Here is a 23,048-nt window from a genome sequence, read left to right as displayed (position 1 = left end):
AAGTACGTGATCTAGACTACCAGTTGTCGGACTTCCATTTTTGTGGAAGCCTCGGTGGCTGAGTGGGTTAGATCGCTGACTTTGTGCGCTGGCGATTAGGTGCCTCACCCTGGCAGGTGTGGGTTCGAATCCCGGACGGGACTCAACCCAAAAAAGTACTAGAATCTGTACTTTACTAAGAAAGTGTTATCCCAAATATAACATTAGTTATAAAGATGTCCATTGTCCAGCATTCTGCCAGCACATTCAGCGGCGGTCTGTAAATAATTGAGCCTGGACCAGACAATCGAGTGATTAATATCATGAGCATCGATCCATGCAATTTGAGTCGATGACATGCATCAACCAAGTCAGCGAGTCTGACCACCCAATCCCGTTAGTGAGTGAGTGAGTTGAGTTTAACGCCGCTTTTAACAGTATTCCAGTTATATCACGGCTTGTCAGCATAATGTGGGAGGAAAGCTTGAAGTGATGCAGGTCTCAGAGGTTTACCACTTTGGTGAAACCCACAAGCACGAGTATGGTGCTGACAAACCTAGAAACATAATTGGGGCGAATCAGGATTCGAGCCCACAATCATAGGTTTCTGGCATGCCCAAGGGACACAACTCTGCACAGCGAATCGCAGCGCCTTAGACACCTGGGCCACTCGTGACCCCCAATCCCATTAGTTGCCTCTTTCGACAAGCATAGTCGCCTTTTACAGCTGAACCCCACCCCTGGACTGACCAAGGGTCCTTGTTTCCCCATACTGACCTCGTCAAGAGTAATCATTCGTTTTTGTTATACCAAAAATCAGCTTAAAGTTTATGAAGCCTATAAACCCTCCTATGCTTCAGTACAGCAACTTAGCTGAGAGCTGTGAAATGTTAGTACCGGACTTGATCTGGTTTTATAGCAGATGAGTCAATATTCATCACGTGACATGTCAGTACTGATCATGTGATGAGTCAATAATCGACTTCAGTGTCAGTGTTGGGGGTCTACATTGAAATGTATTGTTTTGTCACGTGGTATGGATTAACCAATGGAATTGCAACATTCTTTATAGTTCCAACAATTCATGATGTTACCCTCATGTTCACAGTTGTTGACATATGTTTAAAACTAATTCAGTTATCCTTATCTGTGACCAAATGGTAAATACAAGAATGGCTACGTGATAAATCGCAAAGCACAATGAAGAAAGAGAAGCACAGTTCATTTCACAATAAAACATTATTCTATCATGACGTCATTTCTGGAGATTTGAATAAAATTTGCAATTTGAAGAAGTCATATGTTGGAGGGTGTTGTTTTAGAGAGGGAGGTGCCTTATAGCTGGGTCTACACAGATAAATGCAGTGACCAGACAATCGCATCCAAAAGTGGACAAGATATGACAATCGGTATTGGGAGAAAAGGTACAAATAATCGTCGTGAGGATTGTGAGAATATGCAGGAAATACCAAACTTAACCCACCTGTTCTTAAAATGTACTTGTCAGACATTTCCGAGGTCTGTTTCTATTCAGGGAGTCATCATTATTATAATGTGGGTAAACATTTCTAAAGCTTGTAGATTTGTATCAACATCCTTAAAGAGGCTGTACGTAATGTTGATATCTCATATAAGATATAGACGACTCATGGGAGTTGTTTATCGTACAATAAAACACTGCAGGGAGAACAAACCACGAGGGCCACACCTCTTATACCATTAGCGCCTCTTTAGAGGTGGTCATCAAGGGAATGGAAGTTCTGGCCCTAATATACTACTAAAAAAAAGTTAAGGACCACCCATATCTTTCATATTACTATAGTTAATCTGCCATGGAAGATATCACTATAGTTAATGTGTCATGCCATGACAGGTTAACTATAGTAATATGAAAGAATCAGGTGTTCCTTCACTTAATGTGCGTAGCATACATCACAATGGAATTCACTTTCTGCACATATCAGCAGTACAACTTCTTCACTGAATGTGCATGTACCTCCTTAGCAATTGTATTTTAGTAGAACATTGTGGTACAGTGTCTTTGTTACACCAGGCTCGATGGCAACGCTTACCTGGTGCAATGTGACGGTGCGATTGGACCAGTTTGTGTGTCCAACTACCTGTATGTAACGATTTCCTCCAAATCAAATAAACAACAATAAACATGTTCTACAAATTGTTTTTATTTTCTATCTTAGGAGTCATTCATAAACATTTCATCACAGGCAGTAATCAGTCAATATATGTACATACATACATACACACATAGCACTCTGTTAAACAACTAAATATGTATAACATATACTGGAACTAAACAATGAGTCATCACCTCTGACCTCATCCACACACCATAGAGGCTGTCCCACCATAGGTGAACACCTACCTGCCTACTGCAAATAATGCCGAATGCCAAGTTGGTAGTGGTCGACTCCAAAGGTTATTGGCACAGACTGAATATCCATGCTGCTGTGTTCCAATAAAAGGGCGAACAGATACCTGGCTGATGGAGCGTGATACTTGAACTGAATGTCAGGAAGTTACTAAATTCAACCGATTTCATGACAAAGTGTATCAACTATCATTATGACATGTGAGTGAGTGAGTGAGTTGGGGTTAACACCGCTTTTAACAGTATTCCAGTTATATCGCGGCATATCAGCTTAATCACTGTTAATGTGAGAGGACAGCCCAAAGTGATGCAGGTCTCAGACGTTTACCACTTCGGTGAAATCCACGAGCACGGTGCTAACAAACCTAGAAACATAATCGGGCGAAGCCGGATTCAAACCCACAATCATAGGTTTCTGGCGTGCCCAAGGGACACAACTCTGCACAGCGAATCGCAGCGCCTTAGACACCTGGGCCACCCGTGACCCCCAATCCCATTAGTTGCCTCTTACGACAAGCATTATTACTTGTCACCCTGCACTTATGTCATTAGACAATACAAATCACAATGCAGAAATTCTAGGATATTTTGGCATTTCAAGTGCTAGGGTAGCGGTAGAAACTAACAGTTTTAGTCCACTAGTCCCTATAATGATAACATATAGCAAAAACCCTTAAAAATGGCAAATTTCTGCTAGTTCTTAAGGTATTACTATTTGGCAGTTTGTCAAGGACTACAGGACTTGTACCAATTTCTACCATTGTTGGGTAACCCTTTGTTAAGACATGCACTATTACATCTATATGGTAGGTAAATCAGGGTAAGTTTTACCTTCATTTACAGTTTCAAGAGTTCAAAATGTTTGTTTGTTGTTTAATGCCGCACTCAGCAATATTCCAGCTATATGACAGCGGTCTGTAAGTAATCGAGTCTGGACCAGACAATCCAGTGATTGACAATGTAAGCATCGAACCATGCATTTAGGATTATATGATGAACCAAGTCGGCGAACCTGACCACCCGATCCCGTTAGTTTGAATTCCAAGACAACTGGGAACTCAACACATTTGGTTTAAAATAGTGACAAATATAATAGAGTTTGCCAGGACCAGACATTGAGCTCAACACAACCGAGGATTCGATACATCTGAGTTTGAGACAACAGGGTTTGACTGTTGTTGTCTCTGACTGTTTGTCATGAGGGTTACAACTGAATTTGGTGATGAGACCTGCTGACTTTACTGGTTTTGTATAATCATTCACGGACACTGGTCTCCCTTGCCCTGACTAAATTATTTTGATTCTAACATTTAAAACCTCTACCTTACTTTATCGGTTCCAGATCTTAAGACATAATGTTTATCACCAAGGCCAAATGAGAAGGTGCAAAGCTATTGAAGAAAAAATGGCAGTCGTACCATTACAAGAACATAGAGAACTGGTATCACACAAAGTGAATGTGAGGAATAGAACCGCGAACAAGTGTGTGAGAGCAGTTGTGACCCGGCCCGCATTCCCACCAACGTCAGAAGCAAGTCTACAAGAAGGGGCATGATGATGCCAGCATTATAGTTGATTTAACAAAATAATAAAAAAATTCACATTGATAGATTTTGTTCAAAACAATACATTCAAATTTCATACATAAAACGTTGCAACCCACTAACTTACGTGATGTTTGCATACAGACAAGATCTTTATCTGGGATTCGAACTACAACCAGCGGATCCTATCATACCAAGGGATACAACTCCGCATCCAGTTTCACAACCGTGGTGGCAAAGATGGTCCAGTCTATTTCACAACTATTGTGAAACCAACTTTATGCTGGAACCAGTGTTTTGTATTATGATATATTTCCAGAAAAAAGTTTATTTTGGCCTACAAATCTGCTGTTGATGCTAGGGACGACTACTGGGGCTATTTTTACAATTGCAATTGTATTGCAATAGTACTGAGGTAGTATTAAACCAACTTAAACCAACTTTTAGGCTTGATAATTATATTAATCAATGTGATAGAAATAAATAAAGTATTGTCGACAATGTCAAAGTCGGCCATTTACCTCCCTGTCTCTACTAAAATCCAAGGGAAGTAACTCTAATATTAAGTTGTCTTAATCGTTGCTAAGTAACACAGGACACATCTAAAATTCAAGTGTAAAAAGTGAGTCTTCTCAGCATAATTTATGTTTTATTCATAACTTATTGTGACTATTGAAACTATTGATTGTTATGCATACCATCAACAACTCTTTTGGCTTCTTAAATATCTATCAATATAGTACAATAGTAGGGCAAACAATTGCTAAACATCAAAAGTTTGATATATATCGTTACACTCCAAGTTCATGCAATGCCGATATGATTAAGTAACGCAGTAAGTACTGAATAATCTGAGACAGAAGTATGTGATGTATGGAAGTAACTCCCCAAGAGAAGACCACCCTTACTAACGCTCCTTCAGCCAATGAATTTATTTGACATCCAACACAATAATTCAGAAAATGGCAGCCGACTCAAGTTCCCAGTTGATCCTGCCATCAATTCATGCACACCTTGAACACTTCCTGTATTTATAACTCCTTCACACATTTGATATATAATATTCATCCTGGTAGTAATAGTGCTGCAGCAAAATCCTTTGACGTGATTGGCTTATATCATCCACATCATCATCTACGGAATGGATTCAGGCCCCAAGACCCCACTTTCTTCTTTTGTTGATCCTGCTGAATCATTAGTTGTTTTTCTTGCTCTGCCTGAAAACAAAATAGCAATGTGGCAAATAACGTTTATTACAATTTAAATTGCTACATATTAAACCGAAACCAAGGATAGTTGCAGCACTCTTACATGTCAGGCTCATGTCCAGGTGTAGTTTTTCTGTAAGATACCTGTTGTCCATGTCATGTTGTCAGAATGTTGATATATTATTCAACAAGCTGTAAGAAGGTTGATCTACTATAGTCAAAGTAACCGTACATTATTCACAATGGTTGGACAAATCTATTTCTTGTTTCACAGAGGCTGCCTAATAAAAAAACATGGGTCTTTTGTGATGGAATTTGTAATTTATGTAACCAATATCTTTGCATCTTTATTTAAAAAACTGTCATAATAATGTATAATACACCTTTGTGACTTGTCATGCTTCTTTTTGATCACACACAAATCCCCACCCTTGAACAACCAAACACCAAGACATCCTCAACATTAAAACAGCATCGTTCAACAAGTCCTCCACTAGCAAATGATTTATTTCACGTTTAGTTTCACGTCCTAACAAAATAAATGACATAATCTGTCTCCATTGGCTGATAACCTTAGTTGTTCTTCAACATTTTACACTATGTTTCTTAGCAATAACTTTCTATTGTCCCAAAGCGTGGACAGCATTTAACAAGTTGCTTCAGTTGCTACAGATCTTGTAAATGCCTCCGTGAAGAACTTGAAGGAACAGGGTGGTGAGAAGGAGATTACATGACAGGGTTTATCGCAACTGGATAAATCACAAAGGCACACGACTGATTTATGTTATGACAAACCTTAAGGAAGTATTATAAACAGCTCTACAAGCCCTGTGTCAGACAGCAGCAGCTGGAAGACCGCCTTCAATGGCCACCTTACTCTGGCAATACTTCCCTACCTGATTTATTAGGTAATACTATGAAGTCATCAAGAGTTGCAATAAATATTGGGTAGCAAGTTCTTTTCTACATAAAGGATGCTCTGGAAACAATTATTTGTTACCTTTCTAACAGTTTTACTGGTGAATTTTCCTGTAACATGTTTTGGAGAAGGAATGGATTCTTGATACACTCGATGAGCCCGACTAATTTATTACCACTTCAGCAAGATAAACACAAAGATAGCTCCACAACATTACACATCTTAGCCCAGAAAACCTGCAGGAATCGCTGAATACCTCCATTACTACCGACAGTAGGGGTGCGGGGTGTTACCAGTCTTCCTCTAAATTGCAACCCAAAATGTCTGTGAATACATATCATGATAAAAATCATGATAAAAATCGCCCTAAACTGGTTTTCACGATACAGTCTAATCACTTGAGGAGTTTCCATTAAAGGTTGTATATAGCACTGGTAATTGTTGAGAATAAACTAAATTTATAATAAACCCGACCCCGATTTCCAGGCTGTGCTGAACAACGTGGTAAGGCATCTATTTGGAAACATTTGGGCTTAAGAAATCATCTCGGTAAAATCGTTACAAAGCAGAAGTTGCAATATACTGCAAACCATATCGCAATAAAGCACGTTGTATTGCAACAACATATTGCAATAAAGAATTTCTGCCACTATCATGACTATCCACCCCTAACCAACAGTACAGAAAAATCTTACAAACTTTCCACACAATAATGTCTTCATGGAATACAATTCTGTCTGTGTCACAGGTAGTAGTAAAACAACCCATACCAGCAGAGTTAGTTGGGTTTGGGGCTCCTGTAAACAGTATATCAGCCATATCTTGGAATGTCAGGTTAGTAGGGCAGGACACATAACTTTGGTTAAGTCAATACAATACTTTTTAACTTATAATTCTGACAGGTCAAGGATCATAATTGAGAAGATTCTGGGATTTGAAGCCATGATCAGCAGATCCTTATGTGTCTGAGGGACACAACTTTCAAGTTAGTACAAACACATGACAAATGTTAGTTTAAATATTGTTATTGTCCCATCAAATAGAGAGGAGGGATATCTACATGACCTAAGGACGAAGAGAGTGAGTTAGATTTAATGCTGCTTTAAACAGTATTCCAGTTATATCACAGGGTGTGTGCTTGATGTGGGAGGAAAGCTTGAATAGAAGCAGGTCTTAAATGCTTACCACTTTGCCGAAACACATAACTAAGCACAGGTATGATGCTGACATAACTAGAAATATAATCCGGGCAAACTGGCATTTAAACCCTTGATCAGCAGAGGCAATGTGCAGTGCCGTAGCCAGCCAGGGGGGCCCTGCCCCTGGATTTTTTTTAATAGAAAACAGTTTTATTTGAATCAAGTTGGGGACAAGTGATACTGTACAAACATTTGTAACTACGGCCTTAATGTGTCTCAGGATCACACCTCTAAATGTTACAAATGTTACTGTTAGAGTGTTACTGCCTCATCAGATGCAAAGGAGAACACCTACAAGACCTAAGGATGTATTACATGCAACACATTTCACATTTTACCTAGGGGAATTAAACTAGGTAATTCTTCATAACAAGCAAACACACCAACTACTGCGCCACCCTAGCTGAAGAAGTGGAGAATGTTACCTGTAGTTTCCTCTGGTTCTCCTTGAACATCTCGAGGGGGTTGTCAAACTGGCTGTAGTACTCCATCACAGGACGGATGTCTTCTACGCCACTTGAAGCCAGTGCTGAAACATACCATACACTGTACACATCCACATCTTCCTAACGGTCTCAATGTCTTTTGTGAGTGAGTAAGTTGGGGTCAACGCTTCTTTGAACAGTATTTCAATTATATCACAGCAAGTCAGTCAGTAGGTCTTAGGGGTGATCCACTTGGATGAAACCCACCAGCATGGGTATGGTGCTGATAAACCTGAGTGAGTGAGTGAGTATGGTTTTACGCCGCTTTTAGCAATATTCCAGCAATATCACGGCAGGGGACACCAGAAATGGGCTTCACACATTGTACCCATGTCGGGAATCGAACCCGGGTCTTTGGCATGACGAGCGAACGCTTTAACCACTAGGCTACCTGACCACCCCCTGATAAACCTAGAAACAAGCAGGGCTAGCCAGGATTTGAACCCATCATCACAGGTTTCTGGCATGCTAAATGAACGATTCCCTGCACAACAAAATACAGCAGACTTTGGACGACAGGGCCACCTGTGCCCCCATCTTAATATTATGATAAATAGTGCTGAAATGTACCTTACACATCTACAAACATGTCTCCTCAGCCATTTCATGTCTTTATTGTCATAAATCATTTTGACACGGCTTGTATGCCCTATACAGTCACCTCTTACAAAGGATAGGATAATTGGGATTTCTCCCCTCTTCACTGCATAGACTGGGGATTGAGTTATGTTTAAAATGTAGCATGGCTATCTTAAAGAGGTCTTTATTTCTCTATTACAACCAGCAGAGTAGTCTTGAGGAGGAAATCCCCAATCAACTGTCCTCGTGCATATCTGAGCTGAAATCGTGCAATGTCTATAGTTTAAATGGTGCCTTGATACGTGAGGAACAACTGAAGTGCAGTATCTTAAGCTTACCTGGTCAAATGGTCAATCTACGTCTAATTTTAAAGGAAAAAAATAGAAACGTTGAGATGGACATACCCAGCTACTTTCAATTATAACAGATTCTGTATTCATTGAGTACATCTTTGTGTGGAGGGGCTGTCTGTGAGTAGGTAATTGATGAATTTCGTCAATGAAAACACAGTTGTCACGGTATAATTTAGTTTACGTCCTTTGACCATGCCCTCAAAATCTCTAAACTGCTGGTGTTTAGTACAACAGCTATGGGGAAGAGTGCGTTCGCTCATCATTGCCAGAGGTCAAGTGTAAGCTTTGCTGATGACATTGATTAAGAATGGGGAAATGTTTACTCAAAGAACATGTCCTTTCTTCCTCATGTACAATACAATGATACTACAATTTCCTCAATGATGTTTACATGTGTTAAATACGTTTTTTGTTAATACAGAAGCTACACGACCTACTCAAGTCCTATTTGTGCACCAGTTTTCTAGTAAACCATAGGAAGGGGAGGTTTCTAAAGAGAAAGATGAGTGAGTGAGTTGGGTTTAACGCCACTTTTAACAGTATTCCAGTTATATCACGGCGTGTCAGCTTAATGTGTGAGGAAAGCCCAAAGTGATACATGTCTCAGACGTTTACCACTTCGATGAAATCCACGAGCATGGGTATGGTGCTGACAAATCTAGAAACATAATTGGGGCGAACCGGGATTCGAACCCACAATCATAGGTTTCTGGCGTGCTCAAGGGATGCAACTCTGCACAGCGAATCGCGGCACCTTAGACGACTGGGCCACCTGTGCCCCCAGAGAAAGATGAAGGGCTCTAAGAAATTCTGTGCTTAAAGTATTTGATTTCCTCCTCACAAAATTACCTTTCTAGAGATCTGTTAAAACAGAACAATAAGCAGTAAAGAAGTTTCAAGAATTCACCAGAACCAAGAGTTTTGTCATTCTCTATCCATCAGTTACCTTTCAGCTTCTTCTTACTGAGCCTGCTGAAGGGGCAAGTAGAACTTATTTTAATAAAACTGTCAGCAAAATAGCCTAGCTTTATTTTTTGGAAAATTCTTGAATTAAAATGTTCGGCAGACTCAAACCAAGCGACAATATTGTACCAGGGCACTCTTGCCCACCATGTACATTCAAAGAGTAACTGGAGTGTTATTAACAGTGGAGTCTAATACTAAAAAATTATGTCTTAAACATTTTCCACCATGGAATATTTTGTAAGTTAAAACAACTCATTCTTTCAATTCCATATGGTGAACAAATTCAAGTCACATTATGGCCCAATTCATCTTCATAAATTTTCAGCTGCTCAAGTTTAACGGAAGATTCTTAAGGATTTTTAAAATTTGAATCTTACTAATATTTTATACTGTATAAACCTACTGTATTTAATTTATCATGTTTACTGTTTACAAACCATATACAAGTTTAGGACAACCAGACCGTGTTGTTTTTAAATTGAAATTCTTAAAGATATTTTACAATTTTAAAAAAAATCATTTAAAAACACCAACTATTTTACCCCTCCTGAAATATAATCCTAATCAATGGGAAAACACCAACTATTTTCCCCCCATGAAACATAATCCTAGTCAATGGGAAAACACCAACTATTTTTTTCCCCATGAAATATAATCTTAGTCAATGGGAAAACACCAACTATTTTCCCCCCCATGAAATATAATCCTTATCAATGGGAAAACACCAACTATTTTCCCCCCATGAAACATAATCCTAGTCAATGGGAAAACACCAACTATTTTTTTCCCCATTAAATATAATCGTAATCAATGGGAAAACACCAAATATTTTTTTCCCCCATGAATTATAATCGTAATCAATGGGAAAACACCAACTATTTCCCCACCCCCCACCCCCCCATGAAATATAATCTTAGTCAATGGGAAAACACCAACTATTTTATTCCCCATGAAATATAATCTTAGTCAATGGGAAAACACCAACTATTTTACCCCTCCTGAAATATAATCCTAATCAATGGGAAAAAAACAACTATTTTTTTCCCCCATGAAATATAATCTTAGTCAATGGGAAAACACCAACTATTTTTCCCCCCATGAAATATAATCCTAATCAATGGGAAAACACCAACTATTTTTTCCCCCATGAAATATAATCCTAGTCAATGGGAAAACACCAACTATTTTTTCCCCCCATGAAATATAATCCTAATCAATGGAAAAACACCAACTATTTTTCCCCCCATGAAATATAATCCTAATCAATCTGGTTCATCCCTTCAGCTGGTTCAGAGATGAAGTCAATTAAGGACGTTGAACACATCATGAGCTTACAGAACCATCAGTCATGGCCAGTATGCATCCTATGTACCCTGGAAATCAGTAAAAAACAACACCACAGTTATATGAAGGTTACTTTATAATCAAACGACATATCGCCTTTCAGTATAAAGAATAAGAGTAACCTCCCTTTCAAGATCCAAACATCAAATTTCCAACATATATATCGATAGCAACACAATACAATGGCGGTGCTTTGCTATATATCTCACATCCAGTGTCAACTGGCAATATTCCTCTACCATGGACCTATAATTAGCCTTTAAAGAGTCCAGGGTTTGACTGCACCTAGGTGATGGTAGCATTCTCCCACTCCTCTCAATGCAGAGACATGCTCGGGAGGCATAACTCCTGACAACAATTGCCTTCAGCTTAGAGTCCCCCATTACATACTGTCTAGTAGTTAAATCCTGCCCTTGCAAACATAAAACTGAAGCAGTGTGTCAAACCAAGACCCAGTGTGACGTCTATTTATCAACATACTCTTGACTTACAGCTCAACACAACTATGATAACATTCATGCTAGTTCAGGGCTCCTTAGGAAAGTATTTAGACAGGACCATGTATAAAGCATGCTGCAGCCTCTCAAGCTGACCCGGCGTGTAAGACACAGGTGCTCAAAGTAACAATTGCAAGTGTTTTTTCGGTGCATCCCAAGTGCACTTCTTGCAAACCTCCACGACCCTGTCATGATAAATTGTGTCGGTGTGCATGGGAAAATGTGTCTGTGAGGTATCACATAGACCACCTCTCACTCAACTATACGGCAGTGAGTACATGGCATAGAGACTTGCAAAGTCAAGAAAAACGGCCTCCCTTTCCACACGCTTTCCTCATCTATCAGAAAGCCAGTGAGGATTGAAAACTTAGCAACGAATTCAGATACTGGTAACATTGCTATCTGAAAAACATTTCACCACAGATAAAGAGTTAATCATATATATCCTAATAAGAGCTTGGTATTTCTTACATACAAATATATTTTGAAAGTTAAGTTTACACGATATACAGCTTTCCCATTGGTCGAGATGTTAGTCACATGCCTGCGAAACCAACGTTCATAAGCTCATTAAGTTTGTTTGTTTGTTGTTTAACGCAACACTCAGCAATATTCCAGCGGTCTGTAAATAATCGAGTCTGGACCAGACAATCCAATGACTGACATCATGAGCATCAATCCACGCAATTGGGATTCAATGATAGGCATCAACCAAGTCAGCGAGCCTGACCACCCGATCCGGTTAGTATCAGGACGGATCATGTTTCTCCTACTGATGACTCCGTGGGTATTCTGAGACAGAGTCATGAGTGAGTGAGTGAGTATGGTTTTACGCCCCTTTAGCAATATTCCAGCAATATCATTGGGGGGGGGGGACACCAGAAATGGGCTTCACACGTTGTACCCATATCGGGATTCGATTTGAACCCGGGTCTTCGGCGTGACGAGCGAACGCTTTAACCACTAGGCTACCCGACTGCCCCTGAGACAGAGTAGCTTGGTCATATAATGAGTCATATAATCAAAGCTGTTTCTTCACCATGTTCACATTTCTATAAAAGTTCTATACAACAAGAAAGTCAGATTTAACAATATGATTCCAGTCATATTTGTACTCACTGGAAAAGATTAGAACATACGTGGTTTATTTGTTTGTTTGTTGTTTAACGCAGCACCCAGCAATTTTTCAGCATTATGACAGCGGCCTGTAAATAATGACGTCTGAACCAGACAATCCAGTGATTGATATCATGAGCATCAATCCATGAAATTGGGATACAATGACATGCATCAACCAAGTCAGCAAGCCTGACCACCTGATCCCATTATTCACCTCTTACGAGAAGCATGGGTTGCTGAAGACCTATTCTGGGCATATCTTCACGAATCAGAGTGAGTGAGTGAGTGAGTTGGGTTTAACGCCGCTTTTAACATTATTCCAGTTATATCGCGGCGTGTCAGCTTAATGTGGGAGGAAAGCCCGAAGTGATGCAGGTCTCAGACGTTTACCACTTCGGTGAAACCCACGAGCACGGGTATGGTGCTGACAAACCTAGAAACATAATCGGGGCGAACCGGGATTCGAACCCACAATCATAGGTTTCTGGCGTGCCCAAGGGACGCAACTCTGTACAGCGAATCGCGGCGCCTTAGACGACTGGGCCACCCGTGCCCCCCTCACGAATCAGAACACACATGAAAACATATGCCAAACAGCAGTTCTCCAAAATTGTTACAGGTTTTGAAATGAAAAAGAAAAGGCTACAAATCTACAAGCCTGCCTATTTTGAAATAATATGAGTGAGTGAGTGTTTTATGCAGCTTCAAACATATTCCAGCCCCATCACTCCACTGAGGACCTCAGATAGGATTTTTACACATGTGGGGCACTGAACTCAGGGTCCTTGGTGTGAAATGTTACCAATTCAACAACACTTATTCTGGAGATCTTATCAAGATTTAGCTTGTTCAATTCTATCAAATAATTACCCTGGGGCTCTGAATAAATGACATTTTATTCTGTAAGCCAACAATATACAGTCCTCAAGTCTGTAACTGATAAACCAGCGGTGATAGCTGCCGTGTTTACTGCCGTGCATATCACAAGATTTGATAGAAATGCCATGAAGTTCGAAACTTGGCACAAGTGGCTTGATATGTGGACAGTTTGATGAGAATATTTCCAAAAACTTTCTCCTTGCTATCCTTGTTATGACTTCATCAAGAACTGCAGATTTGGAAACTCCTATCACTGTCACATCAGTCCTATGTTAACATTTGTGCAATGAAGATGTTTTGTCTTACTGCTGTGATGAAGTGAAGTGTGATGGATGGCGAGAGATTTATAGTCCCCTTGACAGTATGTCAGCCATATTATGACTAGAGTATTTCATATCTGAATATTGTTATATGGCAGTGTAATTTATTGTTAAGCAATGACTGTTATTGTATTACATTGTTTCTTTTGAGTTGAGTAGAAGTTCACTGCATTGTATTTGGACAATGATTAGTTTTCATTAATGTAGTACCATTTAATATAAGCAGTGGTGAGGAAGTTATTACATTTAGTTGCTCAAATTATCTGTTCATCTGGAATAGCATGAATGGATGTCAAGCATTATGGAAACGTGGAATATTCTGTGATGTTCAAGAGACACTGACTGGTCTGGCACTGTGTAGAAAGTGCTGGAAGCTGACTATAAAAGTGGAGCTGTTCCAAGTGTGCGCAGAACATTTCCCACAAATACATTTTTGAGATCCTTAGAGTATTACCTCTGTGACTTGACACTAGAAACTGGCAATTTGACTTATTTGAAGGGATTCATCTGTTAACTTCAGATAAGTCCCAATTCCCAAAATATTTGCTGTAACCCCTAGCTGTCCTGAGGATATAAATGACGAAGTAAATAAAAAAATGTTAAACTATAAAACAAAACAACATACATTTTGGTACAGATTGCCAATGAGCAAAGTTAGGCCACAACACAAAGGACCATGGGGAGTAACAGTACCCCAGGGCCCCATTCCACAAAGCGATCTTAGCGCTACAGCTATCATAAGCCAACGTTAAATCATGGGAGTTACGATCATCTTACATTGCCGAGTGCATGAGCATCGATCCACACAATTGGGAAACGGTGACATGCATCAACCAAGTCAGCCTGCCTGACCACCCGATCCTGTTAATTGCCTCTTACGGCAAGCATAGTCACCTTTGACGGCAAGCATGGTATGCTGAAGACCTATTCTACCCGGGATCTTCAGGGGTCTCCTTTGATATGATGTGACCAGGGAATCGAACCACCGACCTTTCTCCGGGCAGATGCTCAATCCACTAGACCAAGGAGGCTGTCACTGCTGAGAAGGGGATACCACCCACCACCCTTCCGCTCTCCAGGCAGATGCTGTATTCACCACACCACAGAGGCAATCAGTGTGATTACAACCTATGTACACGTGACCATTCTTTGGCTGATGTAGTCCTCCATATAATGTACACAAGCATGGATAGCCAGGGGCCATTTCTGTATCCCCTAGCAAATTGTGGATGACAAAACCATCACAGGTGATACAACAAGTACAATGTGAACGGGGAAACAAGTCAGATTTTATTATGATGACAAAAGTGAAAACCATCGTTTGAGATAAGTAATGACTAAAAAACTCTCTTTCATCGTTCTCTTCAAGTTGTTTCTTCTGTGGCTCATAAAGCAATAAACGAAAATAATGAACCTAACAGAACTGAGTTTGTGTATTATCGGGGTGTGTATCAGACGCTGTACACCAGTTCAAAGTGCTGTTTTTTCCCATTGTTACACAACCTGAAGCTGTCAATGGTAGAGATCAGACAGAAGCATGGTGGCACCTGGAAGATAAGCATGACAGCGGTGCACTAGGATAGTCTGGCAGCAGCCCTGGTAACATCTGAATGGATGATGGTTGTGACAAGGTACACAGTCAGAGAATGGAGCCTAGTCAGCAACAGGACTTCATTCTGGTGCAGACACACCAGTTGCGGGTGTCACTGGTTTTGTTTGTTTGTGATTTAATGCCACACTCAACAATATTCTAGTTATATGACGGCGGTCTGTAAATAATCGAGTCTGGGCCAGACAACAAGTTATTGACACCAAGAGCATCGATCTACACAATTGGGATACGATTGGTTTGGTTGGTTGGTTGGTTTATTTTTTTACGCCACACTCAGCAATATTCCAGCTATATGACGGCGGTCTGTAAATAATCTAGTCTGGGCCAGACAACAAGTTATTGACACCAAGAGCATCGATCTACACAATTGGGATACGATTGGTTTGGTTGGTTGGTTGGTTTATTGTTTTATGCCACACTCAGCAATATTCCAGCTATATGACGGCGGTCTGTAAATAATCGAGTCTGGGCCAGACAACAAGTTATTGACACCAAGAGCATCGATCTACACAATTGGGATACGATTGGTTTGGTTGGTTGGTTGGTTTATTGTTTTATGCCACACTCAGCAATATTCCAGCTATATGACGGCGGTCTGTAAATAATCGAGTCTGGGCCAGACAACAAATTATTGACACCAAGAGCATCGATCTACACAATTGGGATACGGTTGGTTTGGTTGGTTGGTTGGTTTATTGTTTTACGCCACACTCAGCAATATTCCAGGTATATGACGGCGGTCTGTAAATATTAGAGTCTGGGCCAGACAACAAATTATTGACACCAAGAGCATCGATCTACACAATTGGGATACGGTTGGTTGGTTTGTTGTTTTACGCTGCACTCAGCAATCTTCGAGCTATATGACGGTGACATGAATCAACCAAGTCAGCGAGTCTGACCACCCAATCCTGCTAGTCACCTCTTACGACAAGCATAGTCGCCTCTAATGGCAAGTATGGTTGCTGATTACCTATTCTCTACATTGGTATTCGGCCAATCACAGCTGAGAGCTGGGGCACTGACAAACACTTGGTATGATGGCCCACGACATCATGCTGAGAGCTGCCAACTTTCCCAAATTACAATCAGTATTTTGTTAGATCTTTGTTAGAATTGTCGTCTACAGTACAGCATACAGCTATGGGATTTCCGTTGATAATTATATCACTTAATTTCTATTTCAACTACAGCAACTTCCGATAACACCAGAGGAGTATCTTGATTGAACAGATGCAACACTTCAAACCAGTCAATAAACAAAACATGTTTGTAACAGACAGTGTGACTGTAAGGTTACATAATCATGATAAAGAGGCTCTCTTTAAAAAAGTGTTTATGAAAATTTAGTCCATGTCATTTTGTTTCGTAGATATGCATATTATTCTTATGAATTAAGGAACAAATCACATTTTTGTATTTTAGTTGTAAATTTGTATCAAATACGAAGAATACAGTATCCCAGTTATATCACGGCGTATAAGCTTAATATGGGAGGAAGGCCCCAAGTGATGCAAGTCCCAGACATTTACCACTTTGGTAAACCCACGAGCATGGAAATGGTGCTGACAAACCTAGAAACATAAACAGGGAGAACCGGGAATCAAACCCACAATCACAGATGATCCCAGACGATAGCAGTGTCTTAGACTACTGGCTGGTCCACCCCTGCCCCCCCCCCCCCCCCCCCACACACACACACACAGACACCCTTATATTAAGAAACTTTACAACTATGTTTGGCCTAGGAACAAAACTCTAGAAGAAGCAGGGTAATGAGCTTGATCAGAATTGCATTACATGACCTGTGTGGGTGGGTGGTGTGATGCATGTCACCATGTAACCATGACAACTTGTCTGTTGTGCCACGCAGGTCGATGGTCACATGTCACAATACAGTAACCATAACAACCAGTGTTGTGTGATGAAGGTTGATAGTGACATGTCGGCCTACAGTAACCATGGCAACTGGTGTGTTGCGAGATGCAGGTTGACAGTCACATGTTAGCATCCGGTAACAATGACAACTACAGTATTGCCTCTCTAAAATTCAAATTGAAAAACATAATCACAATTACCACAGATCACTGCACAAATTGCAGCTAATGTCTCAATTTCCTTGGAATAAGAAAACCACTGGGGAATTATCAGTAATGGACACCTTAAAGAATGTGACAGGTAAAATGCCTGTCACACTTCCCTAGCATATCCAACAGTTGCCTTGCCATTAATGTGTTGCTATCAACAAACCAGGCAGGGCATGTCATGCTGCTAACTACAATCAATATTAAACAGCCTTTGGCATTCTTCCATTATTTCACTTCCGCCCCCGGCCTTCTCATGCTAAGCTTTATTCGGAAATCATCAGAAAATTCAGAAAGTAAACAAAACTGTCAATAACTTTCAATTGATCTGGAATCTACACTGTCAGCTCTGGCTTTCATGCAAGAAAAACTGCAAATAATTCCTACAGTTAGACAAATACATATTTTTCAGATTTTATCCCATCACAATTAACTCTGTGCACACTGTTTGATGAGTGCATCGAAAACATCCTTCCCAGCATGCACAGGACAACACAAGCAGGGATGCTTTCTGAATGGAAAAAAAAGTTGACATAAAAGCGGGATTGTCTGATAAATCTTCAAAGCTTCAAGTTACCAATTTCATATTTCAAAGGGGGAAGGATAAACAAGTTCTTCAGAAACAACATAATGATAATATCTTGTTAAAAGAAAACATATCTTAAGATGCAAAATGAAATAGTAAAAGGAAATGCATGTCTGAGATTGCAGCCGATTGTTGCAGACTAAATCTGTTTAATGTTTCTGACTCAAGCATTTAGAAGGCTGAGCAAAGGCGTAGAAGATGACAGCCCGTCTAACATCACTGGAAAGCCTTCAGCAATACCAGAAGAATGCATTTACCACTTAGAAAAAAAACAAATCACAAACTTTCGAGAGTGACAAAACTATTTCATATTCTCACATTATACGGCTTCAATATGGAGATTATAGATGTGCTTCAAAAGGTGTTGTCAATGTCTGTGTTCAGTCTTTTCCAAAAGGATTTGAGAAGCAGATTTCTTTGTGTTTTTTGTTGTTGTTTAACACTGCACTCTGCAATATTCCAGCTAAATGATGGTGATCTGTAAATAATTGAGCCTGGACTAGACGTTCCAGACATTTTGAGCGTCGATCTTCGCAATTGGGATAACACAACATGCATCAACCAAGTCAGTGAGGCTGACCACTCGATCCCGTTAGTCTCCCCTTACCACAAAGATGGGTTGCTGAAGACCAATTCTAAAAAGATCTTCACGGGGTAAATTTCTTCGTGAAAGTAATTTATAAACAGGATACAGGAAAGCTAGAAGAATGGTATATGCTCTTGAAGATTTGACAATGTTGAAAATTAAGAGTGGCAAAGGATCTTTGAGTTTCAGTGTTTTAACAGGATCCCTAAATATCCATTTCTTAACACAAGACATGTTAGAGGTATGAGTATGACCTTCGACTTTCGTCTTCCAGTTCACACACTTCAAAGCAAACGAGGACAGAGTTTGTGTTTGTGGCTTAACACTGCAGTCAGTAATATTTCAGCCAAATTACACTGTCCTGAAGATAGTCGAGAGTCGACAAGGCAACCAGTGACGGACAGTGTGAGCAGTGGGCAATCAGCAATCAGCCAAGTCACTGAGACACCCGATCCTATTAGTCTGCTCTCATGACCTGTGTGTAATAAGGGAGGGAGGGGGGGCAATTCTTCCTAAGCATCCCCAACTTCAGGGTACTCCGCAGATCATCAGGACTGGATAAGGTCAAGGTTTAGTCACAATACAATATATATTGCAATACTTTATCAATGTGTGAAATTAACCCCCGTTACACTATCAAAAACTTTGTCAAAATGGACTTTGACCAAGTTTTTTATCTAAGTTTTTGATAGTGTAATGGGGGCTTAACAAGAGGTTGTGTTATCGTCCAGTCTATGTTCAACTCTCGAGATGGGTTTATTTAGGTTTGGTCTAATAGTATAGGGGTAGATACAGCTGTTCAGGGAGAGAGGGGTGCACATTTTCATAAAATGTCAACCCAAAATGTTTCTGCAATGGCTTCTTCCCCAAAGGCTGTTCACAGAAAAAAAAACACTGCTTTCACGCTGCAGGGTAAGATGCAGCTTTTCAAGGAAGGGATGTGTATTTTCCCATTTATCATTGTACGTCATCTCTTCACTAACACTCATGAAAGAACAATGAGTTAACGTATGCTGAGTACACAGGAACTCATTATTAGTCAGATAGAGTAATTTATAGTGGTGGGATGATGCATCGGTGGATTGCAAGTTTTTACTTCTCGATACAAGTATCGATCACAGTCACACACTAAGTAAAATATATTTATTCTGACCTTAACTTTATGCTTTAATAACTGTTCCACTAAACACTAATCAGTTGTGCATGTTAATAGTGAAAACATACATATTTTCATTTGTTGTGCCATACTTGTGCCATACTTGACACTGCCAACTGTAAATGTAAACTGTGTAGTGTGCCAGGTATTTGGCCATCCTGTCTATGAAAAAGATGGCTTACGCACCACAGTTAAGAGCACATGCAAGTATCGTGATACACATTGGATCATGAGTAAGGTATCGTGATATGTATCAGATCTCTCAGTTGGTGTATCGTCCCAGCCCTAGTAATACAGTATTACGGTATTAGAAACATCTCTTTACTTACACTGCCTGGGGATTGCATATTTCACAAACTGACCAACAACGAGTTCTTGTGTGGATACCTTGAGATCCAAACCGCAATGACCTGACTTTTAGATATCAGCCATTTAAACTTTTCAACTTTGATGCCTGAACAAAATAACTTTCAAACGTATCTGGTCAAATCCTTGGCAACAAACTGGTAACCATTTTATGTTTTGTACTAAACTCTGTGTGAATGTTTGAGAAAGAAGACTATTTACACTGGTAATCTATATTATACATGTTTGGTTCTGTATGGCTCCTGTTATGTAATAATGATTTGCACCAAAATGACAAAGGGAACTCTCCCCAAGTTGCATAATTAATTTTTTAATTTTTTTTATTAAAACAACTATTTTGCCCCTTATATGACTTTTTGTGTCATCCTGAAGCAAATTGTTTGGTTGGTAGAAGGCGAAAATACCTTTGTACACTCTCAACACAATTTTTATTATTTTTCTTCATGGTTTCCATATATAGGAAGAATGAACCCAGCCACACCTTTTGTTTTGTTTGTCGGTGTAACACCGCACTCAGCAATATTCAAGCTAGATGAGGGCGGTCTGTAAATAATCAAGTCTGAATCAGATAATCCAGTGATTGATATCATGAGCATCGATCCACGCAATTGGGATACGATGACATGCATGAACCAAGTCCGCGAGCCTGACCACCCGATCCCTTTAGTCGCCCTTTATGACAACCATAGTCACCTTTTATGGCAAACATGGGTTGCCTAAGACCTTTAGTAGTATAAGCCTTCAAAATAAAAGCTGGTCCACTACCCCTAGATGAGTGAGTGAGTGAGTGAGTGCGGTTTTACGCTGCTTTTAGCAATACTCCAGCAATATCATGGCGGGGACACCAGAAATGGGCTTCACACATTGTACCCATGTCGGAATCGAACCCGGGTCTTCGGCGTGACGAGCGAATGCTTCAACCACTGGGCTACCCGACCTACCCCCTAGACTACTAACTTGTGCTGAGGATAAGCAAATATCCAAGGATGGTAGTCCTTACAGACTAGATGAATTTATACTGTAAATACTGAACCAGGTAATACTGAACCAGGTGTCCATGCTTCAATTTTCCTACACATTGGAACTTAGTAACACAGACAGTAGTTTTGTCTCGTTCAAGCAGGGTCAGCTACAAACTCTGAGGGCTAGTGAAATAAGGTTTGCAGTCTTAGAGCTGTAGTCTTATGCAGATTAAGAATCTAGTTTTGTTATAGGCATTCAGATGCAGTAAGATGCAGTAAGACAGCCTGAGTCGTCCGCCCAGTTACTTAAAAACTTTATTATTACTTTTTGAAAATAGATCCGGAATGAAATCCTAAATGGATACATGTGAAGGCATATTGTGTATCATACTCATGTAAGGTGACCCGTCACCTGTATAAATAATGGGCCATGTGTTACAATATAAGGAAATGCGGTCTAAAACATTGATGGTCATATGTATACAGAGGTCGAGGACCCAGACTTCCATCAATCTGAAGCATGTGTGTGCATATTTCACGACTCATCCTGAACATACCTCGTAGGAAGTGTGCGAGATCAATGAGGTCTCGGTCCTCATCACTGCCGCTCCACTTCTTAATGGGGAAGGCGTTGGCTGGGTTGAGTTGGTAGGATCGGTTGTTCCAGTCTATCACGATCACCTTGGACAGGTCTCGGTTCAGACAGGACAAGTCCTGGGGGCAAGAACAGGTTGTGAATGAATGCAAGATGAATGAATGTCACTTTACACGATTGTCAACACAATGAGTCGCGGATTCACTGAAATGGGGGTAAACTAGTGGTCAACAGCATGAGCACCAGTCAATGTCATCAAATAGCAAAGCAACAGTCAGGCCAGTCAGAGTGAGTGAGTTAGGCCAGTTTATTGCTGGTTTTAACAGTACATTAGTCATATGAAGGTGTGTCAGCTGGAGTGTGAGTGAGTTTTGTGAGTGAGTTTGATTTTACACCGCTTTTAGCAATATTCCAGCAATATCACGGCGGGGACACCAGAAATGGGCTTCACACATTGTACCCATGTCGGGAATCGAACCTGGGTCTTCGGCGTAGCGAGCGAATGCTTTAACCACTAGGCTACCCGACCGCCCCATGTCAGTTGGATGTGGGAGGACAGCCCGAAGTGATGCAGGACTTGGATGTTTAGCACTTTGTGAAACCCATAAGCATGGGTAGGGTGCCAACAAACCTAACTAAGGTGAATCTGGGATTCAAACCCATGATTGTACGTTTCCTGCAACTTTGCATAGTGAATTGTGGCACCTTAGACATGTTAGACTGGGCCAGCTAAACCTCTACAGCCCAGTTGGAGATCAGTTGAGAGTACAATACTTATAATAATGACAGCAAAAACTAATTGGTCTTCACTGAAGTGTCATTGTGTATGATGGTGTGGATGTTAATCGTACTATCAACCACTGGTTTGCTTGTCCCGGAGTGAGTGAGTGAGTGAGTATGGTTTTACACCGCTTTTAGCAATATTCCAGCAATATCACGGCAGGGGGACACCAGACATGGGCTTCACACATTGTACCCATGTCGGGAATCGAACCCGGGTCTTCGGCGTGACGAGCGAACGCTTTAACCACTAGGCTAACCGACCGCCCCAGTAGATATTGAAGACTGTAGCATAATACTACATTTACTCACTCACTTTGAAGTGCTTAATACGGTGAATACAGAAACCATTCGATTTTGCTATTATCATGATTATTGGTTGGGTGAAGTAGAATATATTATGTGTGAGCAATCATCCATTCTCTTCATACTGTGTGTCATCAATGGAGTGAAGGCTGGGGGAGTGAGTGGGATGTTGAATGTGTATCAATACAGATGTGTCAGGGTGTATGTCTTGTGTCATTAGGTGTTCAACATTAAA

At 40.4% G+C, this 23,048-nt stretch overlaps 1 protein-coding gene across 2 annotated transcripts in view; it reads right to left on the bottom strand.

Moving 5' to 3' along the window:
* The window catches only part of LOC139444217 (mitochondrial import inner membrane translocase subunit TIM50-like), a 74,151-nt gene that overhangs the window by 32,019 nt on the left and 19,084 nt on the right, over window positions 1-23,048 (bottom strand). The window contains exons 8-10 of one of the 2 annotated variants that reach the window (XR_011651749.1): window positions 21,690-21,846; window positions 7,664-7,767; window positions 2,734-5,129 (exon numbers count right to left, since the gene is read on the bottom strand). Coding sequence is in view for 1 of the 2 variants with exons in the window: in XM_071225138.1 (XP_071081239.1) it covers window positions 5,043-5,129; window positions 7,664-7,767; window positions 21,690-21,846 (348 nt within the window). In the remaining variant the exon portion in view is untranslated. Of the gene's footprint in view, window positions 1-2,180; window positions 5,130-7,663; window positions 7,768-21,689; window positions 21,847-23,048 lie in introns of those variants that run through there. The other variant, XM_071225138.1, reaches the window with a different exon arrangement.

This window comes from Haliotis cracherodii, unplaced genomic scaffold (genome assembly GCF_022045235.1).
Source record: "Haliotis cracherodii isolate W230 unplaced genomic scaffold, xgHalCrac1.p SCAF_5, whole genome shotgun sequence".
NCBI lineage: Eukaryota > Metazoa > Mollusca > Gastropoda > Lepetellida > Haliotidae > Haliotis > Haliotis cracherodii.
Note: the sequence above shows the minus strand (reverse complement) of the source record. Positions and strands in the feature narration are given on the sequence as shown.